This window comes from Cetorhinus maximus, chromosome 19, assembly GCF_964194155.1.
Source record: "Cetorhinus maximus chromosome 19, sCetMax3.hap1.1, whole genome shotgun sequence".
Taxonomy (NCBI): Eukaryota; Metazoa; Chordata; class Chondrichthyes; order Lamniformes; family Cetorhinidae; genus Cetorhinus; species Cetorhinus maximus.
The window spans coordinates 94,266,853-94,288,698 of record NC_135897.1 but is presented as its reverse complement, the minus strand read 5'-3'; the positions used below and the strand labels follow the sequence as shown (position 1 = coordinate 94,288,698).

General features: G+C 42.7%; 1 protein-coding gene across 1 annotated transcript; it reads left to right on the top strand.

The window, feature by feature from the left end:
- Positions 1-1,071: 1,071 nt before the first annotated feature.
- On the top strand, positions 1,072-21,039 carry LOC144694117 (scavenger receptor cysteine-rich domain-containing protein DMBT1-like). The gene is made up of 11 exons (XM_078564475.1): positions 1,072-1,375; positions 3,042-3,356; positions 4,325-4,639; positions 7,473-7,784; positions 10,079-10,393; positions 10,739-11,053; positions 11,939-11,983; positions 12,825-13,130; positions 16,128-16,259; positions 17,767-17,853; positions 20,710-21,039. Exons 1-11 carry the CDS (start codon positions 1,072-1,074, stop codon positions 20,781-20,783), a joined length of 2,520 nt encoding a protein of 839 aa, XP_078420601.1. The 3' UTR covers positions 20,784-21,039.
- The last annotated feature ends 807 nt before the right edge of the window (positions 21,040-21,846 follow it).

Genomic DNA, 21,846 nt, shown 5'->3' with positions numbered 1-21,846 from the left:
TTTTGGATTTCCAGCATCCACAGTTTTTTGTTTTTATCAATGGACCTTTGGGGTTTATTGGAAGGCGAATATAGTATGAAAGTAGGGATATCATGCTGCAGCTGTACAAGGCCTTAGTTGGACTGCATTTCGGGTAATGTGTATAGATTTTGTCTTCTTACTTGAGAATTGATAGAATTACATTGGAATAAGTTCAGAAAACTTTCCTTCGACTGATACCTTGGATGGAGGGTTTACCTGTTGAGCCTATTTCCATTAGAGTTTAGCAGCTTGAGAGGTGATCTTAATAAAACATATTAGATCCTTAGAAGACTAAGCAAGGTGGATGCTGTGAGGATGTTTCTCCCTGTGGGGCTCCGAAAATGAGAGGACACAATCCAAAAATATGGATCACCTATTCATGACTGATGTGATGAGAATATTTTTGTTCTCAGAAGTTCGTTAATCTGTGGAATTCTCTTCCCCAGAGAGCAGTGGGGGCTGGATCATTGAATATATTCAAGGCTGAGTTATATTTTTGAAGGACAAGCAAGTCAAGTGTTAAGGGATCAGAATGTGAAATTGGGGCTGCACTCAGTTGAGCTTTGATCTTATGAAATGGTGGCGCCTGCTCGCGGAGCCGAATGGTCTACTCCTGCTACTAATTTTTATATCTGTTTTGTGTGGGTAATGTGACGGGCAAGTGTATCATGGGATGGTAGGGGGTTACTTGTGTGTGTGTGCGGGGAGGAAGGGTGGAAGCTGTTATTGCATCATAAGTTTTAGGTTTCCTCTGGAAATGGACAAGGAACAATCCCAAATATGAATAATAAAGTGGGGAAAAGTCAAATTCAATCAAGTGACAAAAGATCTGGCCCAGATAAATTTTAATCAATGATTTGTGAGCAATTAGTAAAAAATCCAACCAGTCACTGTTTCCCTGAGGGCTGGTTTGAGATTCGAAACAAATCCTGGATCCTTGTTCCTACTCTGAATCGAAAATTCAGCTATCAGTCTCCCCAATTGGCGCAACAGAGCTAAGGGAAATAATTTTAAACTGTATTTTGTTCCACAATAGCCAAGGGAACCGCGATGCTTGAGGATGGGGGCAGCCCCTGTGCTGGAAGAGTTCAAGGCTGTAGCTACAACCTGTGTTACAGTATCTGCGGTCGAATGTGGGACATGAATGACGCTCGTGTTATGTGCAAATACCTGGGCTGTGGCGACGCTGTATCTGCATCAGATGATTCTCAGTTTGGGGCTGGCGACTTGCCTGTTTTTGACTTTGAAGCTCACTGCGACGGCTCCGAGGACGACCCCTGGAATTGCGACTTTAAAGTCTTGACACACACGAACTGTTCCAGAGGAAGGAAAACCGCTGGTGTCGTTTGTTCAGGTAATTCTCCATTCTGTTACATTTTAGAAAACGGAGAAGATGACACCACTTCATGCGTCCCCATTCAACCACGCAATTTGAGCAAGAGGTGTCGTTTTAAATTACTGCAAGTTATTGAACTCATTTTGAAGGCTCCAGATTCAGAAGTTAAATAGAAGGATTGGAAGCGTTTCATAAACTTATGAATTATGTAGTCCCATCTACGTAGTGCCCTGGTGAAACTGCTAACGTTTCGGATCAGGAACATGAAGTAGAGATTCAGTTTTTCTCTGGTTGGGAACAAAACTGAATGAGTTTTGCCACTGCTGTGACGCCGGCAGCAGGGAAGGAGAAATGGTTCTTATTTCATCTAATTAATCTTAATCTAATATAATTTGAATTCAATAGAAATCTTGAATTAAAAGTTTAATAATGACCATGAAACCATAGCCGATTGTTGTAAAAACCCAACGGGTTAAGGAATGTCCTTCAGGGAAGGGAATCTACCGCCCTCAACTTGTCTGGCCTACATGTGACTCCAGACCCACAGCAATGTGGTTGACTCTTAGAAATGCTCCCTGAGCAAGGGCAATTAGGGATGGGCAATACATGTTGCTCAAGCCAGCGATGTCCACACTTCGTGAATGAAACAAAAGAATAATCACCAGCTTCAGCTGGGTTATTTTTCCAGCAAAACGCATTAAGTGTAGGATATTAACTTTAATTGATGGACTTAAAGTACAGCGCATAAAGGTATGCCAATGAAACGCCCAGGCGTGGTTGATCGCTGATTTACACAATCATCTCCTTCTTGGTCTATATATACGGTCATTCACCTGATGTCACTTGTGTTTTGCCGGAAGTTAGCTCCTTGTTTCATTACCTGCTAATTCGTAGCTTTTAGTCAGTGGCTGTTTGACATTGCCTTCACCTCTCAGGGACAGGGTGAGGAGGGAGGCGCCATGTTCACGTCAGCAGTAACGGAAATCGAACCAGTGCGGTTGTCCTATTCTGAATCAAACGCTAGCCTTCAAGCCAACTGAGTTAACGGACCCACGTTTTATAATTGCTTGCTGCCACATTATATATCACATAATACATTTCTGAGTAACGCCCTTACATTTGCGGAGGAGACGTTTTTTTCTAACTACCGATAGTAAGAAATAACATTTTATTTCCGATGTTCCAGTCGGAATAATGCAACTACAAAGCACTATTTCATAATTCAGAATTGTACTAATAACTTCTATAAATTTTAAACATATGTGAGTCCAGCGCCACAAAGAGAGGATTTAAATGTGACATGAAGCCCTTTAATATAATTCCTGGAGTTATTGGGTCGCAGTGTTTAAGGAATGTCCGGAAAACGTGTAGTGGGACTGGAGTGGACAGAATTATGTAATTAAAGATGGATTCTAATGGGTTTGGACACAAAATAGCATTGATTAAAGCAACAATTTAGTTCCATACTTTATTTTTTAAAAAAATGATAATATGCAGATCGCCTACTGGTACCATTCCCACAGACTAGAGAATACAAAGGTTTCAAGATAAATCTGTTCGAAGATAAAAGATCTATGCGATCTCCATTTCAGAGCACAATTCTAGGAATGAAATGTTCTCGATTTAAGTGTGTATTCAAGGAAATTATACTGGAATTTTCATACCAATAGTTTTAAATCAACAGGACACAAAGAGCCGAGGCTGGTTGGCGGAGCGGACAGCTGCTCTGGGAGGTTGGAGATACTGTATGGAGACAGCTGGGGGACTGTGTGTGATTCACATTGGGATTCACAGGACGCTCGTGTGGTTTGCGCATCGCTGAAATGTGGGGAAGTGATATCAATACTCGGAGAGGCTTATTTTGGCGAGGGCAGCGGTCCCATATGGCAGGATGTCTATGAATGTCAGGGTAATGAGACCATTCTCTGGGACTGCCCCACTACATCAATAAATCAGCACAACTGCACGCACAGACATGACGTCAGTGTCATTTGTTCCGGTAAGTGTTTCATTCTTTCCTCAACCCAGGTTCTGGTGGACCGCAGATAGCTTAAACTCCGCGCAAGTGTTAATTTCGATTCGATACGTTCCTTCTCCACACCTCCGTCATTAATATGGGAAATATCGTTGATGCTCAGTATCAGACCCAGATTGTGGTTCCCTTTGCAATATCGGTGGATGGCTCTGACGCTGTGGTATCGTGCGCTTTATTTAGGTAAAAATAATTTATCCGTAGTTTTCTTGACAGAATTTACAATCTAAAACAGTTTCTGGAATGCTATTCCGACCCGCCAATAGACAATAAAATAATACTGAACCCAATTTCAAATGCCAGCAAAATCTGGAGTTTAACAAAGGTAAATTTAATGGATTTCATTCAACTTCTTTCATAGCCGCCAAAACAAGATTAGAACAATAAATTTCCTATAGCCCATCCCAAGCCGTACAGACCCATTCCCAGTCGCCATTTTAGCGCCGCATTTCAAAAGGACGACGCATTGCACTCTATCTACTTTAACCTCGCCTATTCCAGGCCTTTCAGTCTAACGCATACTCATGGTCAGGTAGGGTATTTTCCTTCACCCCACTCGGGCTGACAAAAATTCGAAGCTTTCCTTTCCCTGTTCACTTCTACCCAGTTTACGACGTCCTTTCTCCAGAATATTAAAGTCACCCTCCCCGTTGGAGTTTCATTCTTTACTTTAGCTCTCAACAGGCTCCTAGCAGTTGTTCCGCAGTAACTCTTCTTTCACTGTGGCGCTGCAGCGTAGTGTTAATTGTCACAGCAATGTGTTTGGTGAAAACCAACTTGATCCACGTTGACTCGCTCGTTTTAGTGTTTCGCATTGATTTATTGCTTTTTTCTTTGAATAATTCAATTTTTACGCATTTGGTATGTTGAAGAAGAAAAAGACTTTCCAATGGAATGTGAATCTGCTGAACAATGTTCTTTGTTTCTCCATAAAGGACAGAAAGGACCGCGGTTAGTTGGTGGTAATGGCACCTGCTCAGGAAGAGTGGAAATATTGCTGGGCAACACCTGGGGTACAGTTTGCGACGCCTCCTGGGATTTACAGGATGCGGCTGTAGTCTGCCACCAACTCGGTTGTGGGGCTGCAATATCAGCGCGAGGTGGCGCATTCTTCGGAGAGGGAAATGGTTCGATATGGAACGATTTAAACGAATGTGTCGGCAATGAGTTGCGTTTGAGTGACTGCCCAGTGTCATCCTGGGGGCACCATCAGTGCACGCACAAAAATGATGCTGGTGTCATCTGTTCCGGTAGGTTTGCCATTCGTTGTCAAGTGTCAATTATTCTGATACATATATTATTATTTATTTGCATGCAGGAATTCTCGAGTGGGGGCGATTTCACATTCTGCTTAACTTGTAATGTATTGCAATAAATTGGGAGGCAGTGGTGTGAGGGGCTTGAGGCACCAGGCGGTCAGTGTTACTTTTTTCCCTTCCATTGATCGTAATTGTCAGAGGGGTTTAAATGCATTTACGTCAACATTGTGAGGAGCACGGATCAAGCCCTGCAGAAGCTCTCCCGACGGGTGTACCGGATATGACTTTGGATTAGAGTTGAGCTCCCGATAAAGCAGCTGCAGCCTTGACTATGACTCATTTTCAAGATGAAATCCTTACCTCATTCCAAGGCGGTTGTGACTACCTCTGTCCATAAATCAGTCACAAGTAGACTTCCATCCCGAAAGGTCGTACACAACTTGATCGCAAGTGGGACCGAAGTGGGTATGTATAGATCAGACCCAAAACGCATCTGGAGTGCTGTGTAACATTCTGGACATCACCACTAAGAAATGAAATATTGGCACAGATTCACCCCAACTTTAGCAGTTCTGCGAGGTTTAAATTGTGAGGATTGAATAAGAAAGACTTCTGTCCTCTTGCATTTGGAATAGTTATTTGCTTGTGACTTTGGGATTGTGGAAGCAATTGATGAAGCAGGTAAAATTATTTCTGTGATGTTGGTGGCGGAGTCTAGGAGTAAGGAATACTAAATTAAATTCGGGCCCAAGCATTTCAATAATTTCTGCTACAATAATAAATGCACGTACGCTTACATAATGATCATTAATTTGAGTTCGATGGAGTTCGATTAGTAAAGTGGTTAAGGATCGAAATCGAAGACAGATGAACCATGGCCTAATTGAATGACGGAACAATGTCGAGGGACTGAGTGGTCAACCTCTTTTCCCTGGTTCCCCTTTGTCACAACGTAAATGCTTCTTCCTTAAGCAACACTTTATTTAGTCTTTGTGCTTTTAATTTGCTGTCAGAAGTCGAAGAAGTTTGGATTTTACTGTCTCTGCATAAATGCACTGAGAAGTTGTGGCTATCCACTGACGGCTGCAGTCCATATTATTGAGCTAATTAACAGATAACGTGCACCCAATTTAACCCGGATTGTTAAAAACATTATCTGTCCATTTATTCAATGCCCACAACCAAGTGTCCATTTCTAGCACGGCGACAGATTGAGCTTGCACAGACATGCAGGGCATAGATGCCAATCTGGCCCTGCAGCTGGAAATGTCAGAGCCAACAGAAGGGCAAACAAGCTCCTTCGCCTTCGTTTCTTGTATCTTGTGCATCCATCGACAAAAATACTTGTAGCAGTGTCCGCAGCACAATTCTTGTTGTGTTGAAGTCCAGCATGAACATCAAGGAGAAACCACGATAATGGAATGCCATTACCGCAGTGCTAAATTGGGGATATTCGGAACAGACGTCGCAGCTCAAAATTAGGCATCCCATGAGGCACTATTGGCCATCAGCAGCAGCAGAAATTTATTTAATCGCAACTGGTATCTCCCTCACTGTAACATTATCATCAATACTGCTGAACAACATTGGCTCAATGTGGAGTGTCGAAGAGCAGGCCACTGGCAGCAGAAGGCACACCTAAGAATGAGGGGGGAGCCTTGTGAAGCTTCATCACTTGATTACATGCAAGCTAAACCGCGGAGTCTCAATGTTATAAACAGAGGTTTGTGATCTCACAACCAGTTGATGAGATCTACCCTCTGAAGCCTTGTCAAACCCAATCATAAATAACTGTCCAAAAATTCCTGTTGGAAGACGTAACATGAACAGTCCCATCGTCAGTGAAGGGCGAGTCCTGTACCCAAGTGCAAAGGTTAAGGCTGAAGCATTTGTAATCATTTTCATCGGATGGTGGATGATCCAGCGTGGCCTAAAAATGAGGTTGTGGATGTCAGCCATTGTCCAGTTCAACTGGATCACATGAGATCAAGAAGCAGAAGAATGCATGGGTACAGTAAAATTTATGTGGCCCAACAATATCTGTCCCGCGGTACTGAAGACAAAGGAACCTGCCTGACTGGAAACAATTTCACCGCCTTAATCATTCATTCAGTCCATCGCCTGGGCATTGTGGCAGAAACGTCGACTAAATCAGAGTTCTTTTTGAGTTGAAGTTCCGTCTTCAGATGCCACCCTCAATCACAGTGTACGACGACCACGGTGTTAAACCGGATAGAATTAGAGCAACAATTCGCTCAGGTTCATGGGAAGCACATTCCAAGCCCGAGACCTATTAGAACAACGGCAGCAGCCCCACGGAGACTCCAGGAGCTGCACCTTCCCCTTCAGCTCAAACACCAGCCTGACTTGGCTGGCTCAGGATCGTGGAGCTCCCTTTCCAACTTGACTCAGGTTGAATCTGCTTTTTTCGGTTTGCAAGGTTGAAGAAGGCGCCGGATGGTCACCTTCTCAAAGGCAATACAAGCTGGCCACGTTCCACGAAAGAATAAAGAATGAGTTTATTCGCATGACATGTCGCTTCAAACTTCCGCTGTCGATTTTTCTCCCTCCTTTCTTCTTGAATGCCTGTATAGTTCTTGTCCTCCTGATTGCAGCATTTCTTAGGGACAATCCTGAAGCTTGCACCTGGCTATTTTTCTCTCTTGCCTTACCGACTACGTTCTCTAATTGCATCATATCACATTTGTATTAACGCTGGGGCAGAGATTAATCGCACAAGAATATTAAATTCCATAATTTATGTTCACAATATGACTTTGTGGAGCATTGAATGAACTTTTATTACCAAATTGCATTCTTACAGGTGAACCTTGGCAGGTGCGACTGGCCAATGGAGAAAGTGTTTGTGATGGCCGAGTGGAGGTTTATTACGGCGGATTTTGGGGGAGAGTGATTGACACCGAGTGGAATTTCAGTGATGCAGATGTAGTGTGCAGACAGTTGAACTGTGGCGCTGCAATAAATGTTTATAACCACTGGAAGTTTGGAAAAGGCGACGGCCCAGTGTGGGTCAGCAATGTCAGATGCAATGGAAGTGAACCCTTCCTGTGGAATTGTAGTTTTACACAAGGGAAGCAATTATCCATCGCAGGCGACGTCGGCGTGGTTTGCTCTGGTACGAATTACTTTACGAAACGAACTAACATGCCCAGAATATCGCGGTTCAATTATATTTTCATAAATAATCCACCGGTCTCCCTTCCAGCTACGGGATGCAGGCCCAGAAATATGAGGTTGTTAATAATAAATCCAAAAGGGAAATCGGAAGAAACTTATGTAACCAGGAAGAGGCTAGAACATGGGCTCGTGATCACACTGAGTAGTTGAGACAAACAGTACTGATTCATGAAAGGTGAAGGTTTTGCAATCTCTCTCAATTTAAAAAGTGCACTGCTTTTCGATTCTTCCCGTCAACATGGATAAATTAATATTTTCCCACGTTATATACATCGACCAATTTTTTGCCCAATCACTCAACATATCTTGCTCCGTTCTGGGCATCTTTCCTCCTCGTCACAACTCACTTCCTGCTACATTAGTGCCATCAGAAAATTTAGTTAGCATACATTCGGCGCTTTCATAAAATACACTGATATTGATTGATTGGAAATAGTTAATTCCCCAGCATTGATCCCTGTGCTATTCCACTAGTTAACAATTGGGAATCCGAAAAAGACCAATTTTTGCTTAAACTCTGTGTCCTAACTTGTTCTTTATTCATGCTAATATATTGCCCTCTAAACCACGAGCTCTTGTTTTGTATGCCAAGCTTTGATGGAGTACCTTCTGAAATTCCCTTCGGGAATCCCACATCGAGCTGTTGGGCCGAAAGCCCTGTTTTGTGCTGCAAATACCTCGCAAAGCTTACGAATTATGAAGAGAAACATTGAACAGAAAAGTGATACTTGCAGGGAACATAAAGTGTACTTCAGACTTTTAATACACTGGGCGTCGATCTCGAGCGAGATGGCAAACAAGGCATTAAGCTCATTTTATATTACACTTGGAACAGGGTAAAATCTTTGGGATCGTATTAATGTGAACGCATAAACCTTATTGTATTTCCGTTAAACATTATTATTTTCTATGCGTATTAATTTCGAAATACTCTGATGAAACACTTCCACTTATGCCTGAGTAACAAATGCATGATAACTTAGTAACCCTAAAAATAGGAGCAGGAGTAGAGCATTCGACCCCTGGAGCCTGCTCTGCCAGTCAATAAGGTCATGTTTGATCTGAAAGTGGCCTTAAAGCCACTTCCCTGCCTGTCCATTATAACCGCTGACTCCCTTGCCAATCGAAAATGTGTCGAACTTTGCCGTGAGAATATTGAACGACTCAGCAACCAGTGCTATCTAGCGAAGAGAATCCAATATATTGACGACACTCTGAGAGAAGAGATTTTCCCTCATCCTGTCGTAAATGGACGCCCTTCATTTTCAAACGGTGCACCCTAGTTCCAGATTCCCTTGGGAGAGTGAACACCATCTCAACATCTAAAATATCAAGCCGCCTCAGCATCTTATATCTTTGTGTATGATCAGTTCTCACTCTTCTAAACTCCAAACTGTATAGGTCTACGCTGCTAAACCTGCCCTAATTACACAACCCCTTTATCCCAGGAATCAGCTTATAAACATTCTCTGAAACGCTCCCAACGCAAGCATGCCCGTCCTTTAAGTAATTTGCGAAGAATGTGAGTTGACTGGACCACAGTTGTTTCTGAAAAATGGAAGAATCCGAAATGGCATGGCCGAATCACTGTCGGCAAGGTGAACTTACAGCTTGGCATGTTTCGATATAGTCGGTTCACAGTGAAACTGACACTTTTCACTGTGAATTTGGCGAACTAGTTCAGTAAAGCCATTTAGGGAAGGAACCCCCGATCCTGACCCATTCTGGCCGTTACGCCCGCCCGGCACCAATTTGGCTATTTTAACCGACTTTTGCATCAATTAACAAAGCCAAACAATTGTATCACTGCCTTTAAACGGGTGGACCAGAAATATCAACATTTTCAGTAACTGTAGTGTGCCGAGGCTGGATGTTAAAACTTGCAGACATTTGAAGAAGCAGATTGTCATGGACATCAGCTCTGTGATTTTGTCTTTAGTTTTAATTGTTTTTTTTTATTTTATACACCGTGTCTATTTGTCACACTGTAGGATTTGCATTTGAGGAAGCTGTAATTAACCATTTTATGCAGTTAGTTTTTATTGTCAATATGAGACAGGCATCGATAACGGAAAAAATGGCATAGCACTTTGACAGAAACGTAATGCACTGATCGTTGTAAGATTAGCCTTTAGAAACGGCAAATCAATTGGCTATGAATCGATTGCGAATTTTTCATGAACTCTTACCTGGGCCAGATACTGTTTAATATAATATCTTCCTGTCCTGCAGATCATATTCAGGTGAGACTGGCAGATGGTGGAAGCCGCTGTGCCGGAAGGGTGGAACTTTACTACAACGGAACCTGGGGGACTGTGTGTGATGACTTCTGGGATTTAGCAGACGCCCATGTCGTATGTAACCAGCTGAAGTGTGGACAGGCTCTAAGTGCAACTGTTTCCGGTTGGTTTGGCCAAGGAGCGGGGCCTATCTGGCTTCATAACCTGACGTGTGCAGCGAATGATTCTGTTTTGTGGGAATGTCCGGGGGGCCGGTGGAATGAGAGTGACTGCAAGCACAAAGAGGATGCTGGAGTTATCTGCTCGGGTGAGATGTACTTTCAAATACTCGCACTTTTTGAATCCTTTTAAACAGAACTTTTTTTGACAAATTTAGCCGTGGTAATCATTGAATGTCACCCTTTGTTTCCTCCTGCTTTCCATAACCAACAGGAAAGTTCGTTGGTCTGCAACACAATGTATTATGAGTATGCAATCGACAATCGAGTATCTCTTAAATTGCTTCCTCTGAAATAATTGGCCTTCTGGGTGTTCTGTGCTAAGCAATCTCATTAAGCTAACGTCGTAATAAAAAGCCTGTTCTTTTGTTTTTTCATTTACTGCGGTGGGACTGAACTGAAGGGAAGATTGAACTTCACACTTTGTTTTGCAGAGCACAGGGCTGTAAGGTTGCAGAATGGACCGAGTCCCTGCCAGGGCAGAGTTGAGGTTTTCTATAATGCGACCTGGGGGACGGTTTGTGCCGATTCATTTGGAAAGGAGGATGCAGAAGTGGTTTGTAAGCAGCTCAGCTGCGGATCTGTCCGGTCTGTCGATACTGATGTCACATTTGGAATGGGGTTCGGACAGATCTGGCTTGATGAAGTGCATTGTCGCTTGCACGATTCACTTTTATGGCAATGTCCATCTTCGCCATGGGGTGAACATAATTGTGAGCACCAGGAGGATGTAGGTGTAATTTGCTCAGGTAATAACTACAAATAGAACTAATTTCTCTTCGTATGTTTCGTTGATGTTCCAATGTTTCTATCCTCCGTAAACCTGAGTCATCCAAATCTCTGCTTCCCATATCTTAACTCACCCTTTACCGTATCACCGTATGCCCGGTGAACTACATTGACTCCTGGTCAAACAACATCTTGATTTTGAAGTTCTCATCATTGTTTTTAGTTCACTCATTGGGGTAGTGGGACAGAGCTAATTTTCCTGGTCTTGTATTCCCAAGACGAAGTTAATGCTCTAGGGACGCGGGATCAGATCCCACCGCAGCAGCAGCTATGAATTGATTTCAATAAATCTGGAGTATAAAGCTAATCTCAGTGGAAGAACCTAACTAATCACTACTCTAGCTGGTTCTGTTAGGTGCGACAATCTGCCATCCTTGCCCAGCCTAGCCGACATGTGACTCTTGGTCTGCAGCAATGTGGTGGACTATTAACTGCCTTCTGATATGGCCTCGCGTCCCACTTCGTTCAGCGGCAATTAGTGATAGCCAACAATCGCAGGCCTCCCACATTCCATGACTGAATAAAGCAACAAATTAAACACTTCTCCAACTTCGGACACGTGCGCTCCACGAATTTGGGCTTCTCGTGCGTCCCCAATCATCGTTGCCCAAGATTGGTTCAGTTGACTATGCCCCCAAAAGCTGCAATTCACTGCCGACATCGCCCCGCATCTGTGCCTCACTTTCCTCTTTTAAAAATAACTCCCCCAAACCTGCATGAATTGTGGTCATATTTCATAATGTGACTCCGTGATGCTTGTTTTATCATGCTCTCCTGAGGCGCCTTTCTACATTGAAGGTGCTAGATGAAAGAAGTTGTTTAAATAATGGATGTTTTTTTTCCAGAAATAAATCCAATGAAAATGCGCAATGAGGACGATAGGAAGAAAAGTAATATAAGTCCAGTTTCTGAAGATGTCGGTAAATATTGATAATGATATGAATAAATATCGTGATATTTCCTGTTGCGCCTTTTAAAAAATAATAATCCTTAAATGGATATTTACAATCTAGCAATCACCTCACTTCAAATATGCCATTTCTCGCAAACATTTTAAGTATATTACCGAGTGCACTCGACAGGTTTTAAGGACAGCGGGAGATTGAATTGTCGTTCAAGCAACTGGGTTCACGGCTGCCCGGGTGTTATTTTCAGAGTAGCGATCCTACGATATTCTAGAACATTTCACAAGTGGTGATTTGTAATCAGTGGCACCGATTGAAGGCGAGGTATCCTGGACAAAATGTTTGGAAAGGGATGCTTAAGAGACAGATGCACCCAGCGCAGTGTGAGCTGTGCAAAAGAGTGCATGAAATCTGTATTTATCGCTGGATTTCGGACAATTGCCCCCGCCGGGGACCATTAGAAGTTTCAATTCTGAATTTCTGCACAAAATGCATAAAAACTGTTCTTCGATGTATATCAGGATTTCAATTGCCTGTCAGCAGAATGAATTTCAATAAATTTGGCTCAATTCCAATTTGCTTAAGCCACTCATTAAATATTTTTAATCACGAGAGTGAACAGTTACCTTCCGATATACGCGGTGGGCAATTAGTTTAGCTTTATGTATCCCAACAGAGCGTGTCTGGCCAGTGAGAATCGCAGGATCTTTAACATGAGTGTCTTTCAAAAAGAGAGCAGTGTGTTGGCATTCAGAGCCTGCCAATGAAGCAATTGTATCAAACGGCAAGTTAATGCCAACTTTTCAGACGTAATCTTCCGTTGTAGAGTTGCGGCTGGCTGCGGGATTCAATAATTGCTCTGGAAGAATTGAAATCTTCTTCAATGATACGTGGGGCACTGTTTGTGATGATTCCTGGGATAGGCACGATGCCGCTGTCGCCTGCAGACAACTAAACTGTGGTGACCCAGTGTGGACCCCGGGAGAGACGTTATTCGACACAGCAAATGGCACAATTTGGTTGGATGACGTTAAATGCAAGGGGAGTGAGCGCTTCCTGTGGGACTGCCACTTTTCAACAATGGGCGATCATGACTGTGAACATAAAGAAGACGTCAATGTGATATGTTCTGGTAGGAGATTTTAAATTGAACTTACATTTTACAAGGCTCACCATCGCCTTCAAATGCCTCCAACCCCTCGCCCCATTCTTTCTCTATGCCCTTTTATTGCCCTACAACACCTGAGACATATCACGTTCTGTTCTTCTGCGCAACACCGAACTTAGTCGTTTCAAAGCTAACAACGTGCTTTCATCTGCCCATACGCCAAGCTCGGAATTTCCTTACCCTCTCCATAGCTTCACCTTTCTCTCCTCTCTGAAACTGCCTCCTAAAACCTAACACTTTGCCCAAGCTCTTGACCACTAACCCTAATATATTTATGCGTGGTTCTGTGTCAAATGTTCTCTACAAATGTTCAGGCAAATAGTACTGAGATATTTCCATTACGTTAAGAGCGCTATATCGAAACATAGAAACCAAGAGCAGGAGTAGGCCATTCGGCCCTTCGTGCTGATCCGCCATTTATTATGATCATGTCTGATCATCCAACTCAATAGCCGGCTCGCGCTTTCTCCCCATATCCTTTGATCCGTTTCGCCCCAAGAGCTATATCTAACTCCTTGTAGAAAACATACAATGTTTTGGCCTCAACTGCTTTCTGTGATAACGAATTCCACAGACTCACCACTTTCTGGGTGAAGAACTTTCTCCCCGATCCTAAATTGTCTACCCTGTATCCTCAGACTGTGAACCCAAGTTCTGAAATCCCCCACCAACGGGAATATTCTTCCTGCATCTGCGCTGGCTCGCCCTGTGAGAATTCTATCGGTTTCTATGATATCCCCCCTCATTCTTCTGAACTCCAGCGAATATAATTCAAACCGACTCAATCTCTCCTCATATGTCAGCTCTGCCATCCCAGGAACCAGTCTGGTAAACTTTCGCTGCACTCCCCCTAAAGCAAGTGCATAGCAAATACAAGTTGTCATGATTATAATGCTCAGGTGGACCCCATCTTCCAGGACAATGCTAAGGTACCTGTTAGATTTGATAGGCGAACCTAAGAATATCTTAAGATTTGATCCTCCATGTTTCATGTCGGATACATTTAAAAAGAAAGCGCATTTAGCTGTGTTGTGACCACGCCAATGTACTGGGCGTCACGTTATATTAGTTATTGAAAGGCAGGCGTCACCTCCTGAACGAAGAAATATCTCTCTTTGAGAAGGTGGTGGTGACCTACGTTCTTGAGCTACTGTCGTCCACGTGGTGTAGGAACACCCACAACGTTATTAAGGATGCAGTACCACGATTTTGGCCCAGTGAAGGAACGGTGATATTGTTTCAAGTCAGGATGGTGCGTGGCTTGGTGGCGATATTCCAGGTGGTGTTGTTCCGATGTGTCTGCTGCACTTGATCTTCTAGATGGCTGCGGTCATGGATTTAGAAGGTGCTGTCTAAGGATCCTTGGTGAGCACGTACATCACTTTGACTGCAATGGGTCAAGCAGTCGTCTCACCACGACCTTCTCTCCAGACCACAAGAAATAGGAGGAGGAGTGGACTCACGGCCCATCGAGCATGCTCCAGCGTTCAATACTCTCATGGCAGATTTCGGATTCAGTTCCATTTGCCCGCATGCTCACCATACCCTTAATTCCCTGGGAGGCTCCAAATCTCTCTGTCCCAGCCATAAATTTATTCAACTCACTGTGGTAGACAATTCGCATGTTTCACAACTCTTTGAGTGAAGTAATTTCATCACATCTATATCCTAAATTGCGGCCTCTTATCTTGCGAGTTTGCTGCCGTGTTTATGATTCCCCAAGCAATAGAAAAAAAAATCTCTCAGCCCCCACCCTAGCAATCCCGTTCAGAAAGTTGTAGGTTTCAATGAGATCGCCGCTCATTCTTCTAAACTCCACAGAGCACAAACACAATTTATCCAGCTTCTCATCATAGGCCAACCCCCTCATCCCAGGGACAAACTCAGTGAGCTTATCTGTACCGCCTCCAATGTAAACATATCCTATCTTAGATTTGGCTCCCAAAATTGCATGAACAGTGCAGATGTGGTCTCACGCAAACACTGTACAAATTTAGCTAGGCTTCTTTATCCTTGTCCTTCAATCCCCATGTGATAAAAGGCAACATCCCATCTGCCTTCTCAATTGCTTGCTGCCCTTTGAAGCTTTCTTCCTGCATTCCATGTGTGAGCACACCGAAGTCTCATTGAAAATTAATACTTATAAGCTTCTCACCTTAAAAGCATTCTGCGTTTCTATTCTTACAACCAAAGTGAATAACATCACACTTCTTTTCATAATACTCCATCTACCATTTGTTGTCAACTCATTTAACCTGTCCATTGCTCTTGTACCCTCTCTGTGATCGCCCCACAGTTTACATTTCCACGTATCTTGGTATCATCAGCAATCTTCCATGCATTACCCTGTGTCTCCTTATCTGTCTGATTTATGTGGATTGTAAATATCCGAGGCCCAATGCAATTAGGGATGGAGAATAAATGTTGGTCTAACCAGCGATGCTCTGATCCCTTGAATGAATAAAAATCTTGAGCTCCATTTGCCACAGTTCTCCTAATTCAGTTCATTGTTCATTTGCAATTTTCAGCCCAATATCTGAAATATTTACGTTGTCAACAACCTTGGCTCTGCCACTAAACTTGGATATTCGTGCCTTTCTTCATTTTATTGAAACTGGTATTTTATTTTTTTTCCATCTGGGCACGGCCCAATGTCTGCCCAAAATTGAAATGTTTCTTCTGTCAGTGCAATAAATTGATATTGACAATTTCAGACTTAGGACTGTACAAAGGTAGATATTTGGAAATTCAGATTGCATTTCTAAATTAAATTTAAAATAACTTGTTACTTAAATTGATAACAATTGCAAAGGCAGCAACAGAGCAGCTGTGGGGTAATCGGTTTCTACCCTTGTTTAACCCATAAACATTTGCGTTTGATCAGGTGGCTGTATCCACGAGTGAATGAAATGCGCGGGTGCGAATTTTGTCTGTGTTAATATGAAATGCCTACATTTTCAGGCCATCCGCCGCACATAACGCCTTTCAAACAGCAGAGACTCTCCGTTTTCATCATCCCTTCCATTCTTCTGGCCCTTTTCATTGCTGTATCAATTGCTTTGGCCACAGAGTTGCAGAGAAGCTTCCAGAAAGGTTGGTTGATAAGGAATTTTGAAATCAGGACTTTAAATGGCGAGTCCTATTCCTGCACATGTTAATGTCCTTCGGTTGTTAAAGGTCATCTAGACTTTTGCTGACCGTATTCCAGGAAGGATGTGATCGTACTAGATAGGTTGGAAATTGATATATGTGGATATTTTCCGGACTGGATAATTTTACTGATGACGAGAGGTTGGGGAGGCTGGCATCGTTTTATTCAGAACAACGGAGTCTTCAAGGAGATTAAGTTGACGAATATATGATAATGAGGAAACAAGTTCGATTGGATAGGTGTGATCAACTCTCGCTTAGCCGAGAAGTCAAATTCCAGGGGGCTCAGAAGAATTAGGTGGCAGACAGATTAGAGGAAATTTGAGAAATCTTCTAATGAAGAGAATAGTGCGGGGCGGAGGGATGTGGTGGTATAAGAAGTGGTAGAGGCTTTCCAAAATAACTTAGATATGTACGTGATGTGTGGTAACCGACAGGGTGCAGACACAGAGTTGCAAAGTGGGATGAGGCTGTGTAGCTGGTCCCTCTTTTCGTTAAAGTTCTAAGCTTCCCATCAATTTATAATTTTCTGATGCATGCTTAATGATTTTGGGATCGGATGAGAATCCGGCAAAAGTCCAATATCACTAGTGAAACGTAACTGAGTGTAAATAATGTTGCAACGTCGAATTGTGGGATAATCAATCAGGTCAATCGAACACCCACTTCGGAAAATCACCGACACGGGCATCAGGTGGCAGCCCTGATTCTTTGCAACATGAAACGGCGGATTATTGTTGCATAGCTCCTGAGAAATATAATCTGCCGATCATTTGGATGGAAAAGTGAAGATCCTCAATGCTATCTAATCAACGCAAACAATTTCCCTGAAATTTACAAAGCATTTGTAAGTGGGCGGATACTGGGCCTGCACCTGAAATAGACGTCGGTTCATGAGATTCATCAAGGGAAAGCCGCCTTGACTTCCTCTAAGTACGATGATAGAGTTCCCTGACAAAAATACACCTGGCTGTCAAAACAAGAATTTCGCAACAGCGGACATGCCAGGGCCATCCTTCAAACGAGAGGATTCTGGCATGGTGAGGGCAGAGTCGTGCTCATAAGGAGGCCCAACGGGCATTCCTGGAGCATATTCAGCCATTAACTCCTCCAGAGACCCAAAGCAAGGAGTGGTCTGATAATATCCATCTGCAATTTCAGCTACTTGAACATTAGTTCTCAGAGCAAGGTCATCCCAGGAATTGATCCTTCACTGGCAATGTGCCAAAGATGTGCCATTCATCCTATTGGCCAAGATTGGGCTCACCAAGCTCATGAGTGTGGAGCACACTCCTGAAATGGGGCAGGGAGGTATTAAGAGGGTTTATGAGAACTCCAATAACCGATAGTTTCTACAAAGCAGTAAGGAGAGTTGTAAATAGAAAGGGAAAATGTACATACACATCACCCGACGCTTGCTCATTCATAATCTCCCGCCATTGTATGACAGGAAATAGAAGCAGACAATATTCTACCACTGGATTTCCTGACGCTGTTTATGAAGAGATTGACGTTCAGGAGCTTGATTCAGTCCCAGGTAATTATCAGTCATCTACATATAAATTGCACATTTCAACTTAAATAACATTCATATTTTGAGATTGCAATATGTTCCATTGATAGATTTCCAATCTAACAGTTCACTAGACAAGTGGGAATATTATACAGACAGCGATTTAAATGAATGTGAAGATATTAATATGCAAGGTAGGCCTTTCTGAGATCCTCTCACATGCCGTCTCTTCCCCACCTCGCGACGCAGAGGGAGATAAAATAAACTGTCCCCCACAAACAGGTTAAGATACTTTACCAGCACACAGCAATCTAACAACAAAATGGTATTCGTGCGGATGCATTTCATTAACACGAAAAAGATGCAAAATCTACACGTTAATTCTCACTGGTATATTCCAACGGAAGCACAAAAACTGCATCGTTCGAGGTTGTTGCACACTTTACCTGTGGTCCTAAGCAGTTCACTGAATCACAGAATCACAGTGCAGAGGAGGCCCTTCGGCCCATCGAGTCTGCACCGACACGTGAGAATCACCTTACCTACCTACCTAATCCCATTTAACAGCACCTGGCCCATAGGCCATTGAATGTAATGACGTGCCAAGTGCTCATCCAAGTATTTCTTAACGGATGTGAGGCAACCCGCCTCCACCATCCTCCAGGCAGTGCATTCCAGACCATCTCCAAACTCTGGGTAAAAAAGTTTTCCCTCACATCCCTGCTAAACCTCCCGCCCCTCACCTTGAAGTTATGCCCCCTTGTGACTGACCCTTCAACTAAGGGGAATAGCTGTTCCCTATCGACCCTGTCCATGCCCCCATAATCTTGTACACCTCAATCATGTCGCCCCAAAGTCTTCTCTGCTCCAATGAAAACAACCGGAGTCTGTCCAACCTCAGTTAAAAGTTAAGGGTTTCATCCCAGGCAATATCCTGGTGAAACTCCTCTGCACCCTCTCCAGTGCAATCAAATGCTTCCTATAATGTGGCGACCAGAACTGCACACAGTACTCCAGCTGTGGCCTCACTAAGGTTCTATATAACTCCAAACTGGCCTCCCTACATTTGTAATCTATGCCTCGATTGATGAAAGCAAGTGTCCCATATGCCTTTTAACCACCCCACTAACATGCCCCTCTGCCTTTAGAAATCTATGGACACACACGCCAATGTCCCTTTGTTCCACAGAACTTCCTAGTGCCATGCCATTTATTGAATACTTCCTTGTCAAATTACTCCTTCCAAAGTGTATCACCTCACACTTTTCAGGGTTAAATTCCATCTGCCACTTATCTGCACATTTGACCATCCCATCTATATCTTCCTGTAGCCTAAGACACTGAACCTCACTGTTAACCACCAGGCCAATCTTTGTGTCATCCGCAAACTTACGAATCCTTCCCCCCACATAGCCATTCTATGTCGTTTATATAAATGATAAATAATAGGGGACCGAGAACAGATCCCTGTGATACGACACTGGACACTGGCTTCCAGTCACTAAAGCATCCTTCTGTCATCACACTCTGCCTCCTATAACTAAGCCAATTTTGAACCCACCTTATCAAATTACCCTGTATCTCATGTGTCTTTGCCTTCATTACAATTCTCCCATATTGGACCTTGTCAAAGGTTTTGCTGAAATCCATATAAACTGCATCAACTGCATTACCCTCATCTACACACCTTGTCACCTCTTCAAATAAATCAATCAAATTTGTTAGGCATGACCCACGCTGACAAAGCCATGCTGACTATCCATGATCAAAACTTGCTCTCCAAGTGGAGATATATACTCTCCTTCATAAATTTCTCCAGTAGTTTCCCTACCACTGACGTGAGACTCACTGGCCTGTAGTTCCCTGGCTTATCTCTACAACCCTTCTTTAATCACGGAACCATATTAGCTGTTCTCCAGTCCTCTGGAACCTTCACCATGCCCAGAGAGGAACTAAAAATTTGGGTCAGAGACCCTGAGATCTCCTCCCTTGCCTCCCTCAGCAGTCTGGGACACAAATCATCCGGACCTGGAGATTTGTCCACTTCTAAGAATGCCAACACCTCCAAGACCTTTTCACTCCCTATATCAATTTGCTTAAGAACCTCGAAGTCTCTCTCCCCGAGTTCATACATTCACCCTCATTCTCTTGGGTGAAGATGGACGTGAAGTATTTATTCAACACTCTACCAATGTCCTCTGGCTCCACCCATAGATTGCTACCATGGCCCCCTATTCTTTGCCTGGTTTTCCTCTTCCCATTGACATAGTTATAGAAAATCTTGGGATTTTCCCCTATTTTTACCAGTCAGAGGTTTCTCATATCCCCTCTTTGCTCTCCTAATTGCATTCATAAGCTCCACCCTGCATTGTCTATACTCCACTTTGCCCCTGCTGATTAGCTTCCCTTGTACCTTCTAAAAGCCTTTCTTTTCCTTCTCACCGTAACTTGAATATCTCTGGTCATCCACAGTTCTCTGGACTTGTTACTTCTTGGTCTCACCCTAAAGGGAAAATGCTGAGCCTGTACCCAACCCATTGCCAGAATGCTGCCAGAACAACAGCCGTCACACCTTGCATTTTCCCCGAATTACTCCCATCTTTTACTTTTAAAGGGCTTTCCTTATGAATTTATTAATTCTGAAGATTTTCTTATGCCTTACTGGGGTCAACTCTAAATGGAAATTAAGCCTCTCAGTTGAAGCAATTTTCATCCTGTTTGGAGTGAGATATAGCTGTTTGGGTATAAAGAATGCCAACATGGATTGATCGTAAATCGCTTGGTAATGGGGCAAATTCACAAACAGAGAACTGCTCTCATGATTTTAGTGACTACCTTGTGTATTATCAGTTCGCTATAATTGTCTGTTTTCCTTTTTAGGTTCATTTACTTCGTATAAAGCTGAAATCAGAAGTGAATATGACGATGTCCAGTCGTTTGAGATGGAGTGGTGAGGACTAGTACCACTTGAGTTACTCACCAGACTTTTGTCTCACATTCTCCTGCATTTATTAATTTCGCTTTTGCGATGATTTGAACCAAATTCCGTGGAGTAAATTCGAAATTTGAAACCAGATAACTTGGCAGTCGTCATGATAGAAACGTTCCAGTTAACATCTTTTGAAATGAAAGAGTAAATAATTTGCTTTGCAGTAAATGGTAAATTAGAACATTGTTCAGAAATAGTCACTTAATTGAAAGCTTTGACTTTAGTTTGGTAATATCTTGCATGTTACAATTTCCACGCTTTGGCTATTTGCTTTTGAAATCTTCAGACATAGATGCCTGGGTGCTTTCTTAAACTGTGCGTGTCTGTCTCAATGAATTTCATTTTGGCACATCACATTTGTAGTCCTTAGATACTAATTTGGATGTAAGCTCTGATCCTGCTGTTGATTAATCGACATTGGCATGACCTTGTCTGTTAGTGACACAATAAATGCAGAGAGTTTTACAATAGATTGCTGAATGGGGTGTTAATCTCAGCATTGAGAATACCATGTCCATTTTAGCTGTAGAGCGTAGAGTGACCCAAACATGTTAATTCGCACATATGCAGACAGTTAACTCATTGGCTTGTCAATCACCTAATGAATAAAAATTCTGTTACAGGAGGGAATTCTTTTTAAGAATTTAGTCCTTAAATCAATAAATTTCTGTTAATCCTGAGAGTTTTATTCAATTTCCGAGATAACCATGAAAAGAAGATTTGAGTTAGTAAAACATCATACTATACATCAATCTTTACAATTTCTGTTAAAGCAAGGGCAGGGCAATGGTTATAAGAGAGAGATACTGAAGGAACTACAAACTTATAATTAAAAAATTTGTTTTGGGAATTGCACATCCATGCAGCACGACCACCACGACAGACTTTTGTTTCACATTCTCCTGTTTTTATTAATTACGGTTTTACAATGTTTTAAACTGTTAAAATCGAAAATGGAACCCAACTGATTTAGTAATCGCCAGGATGAAAAAGTTCCAGTTGCCATCTTTTAAAATGAAACAGTAAAT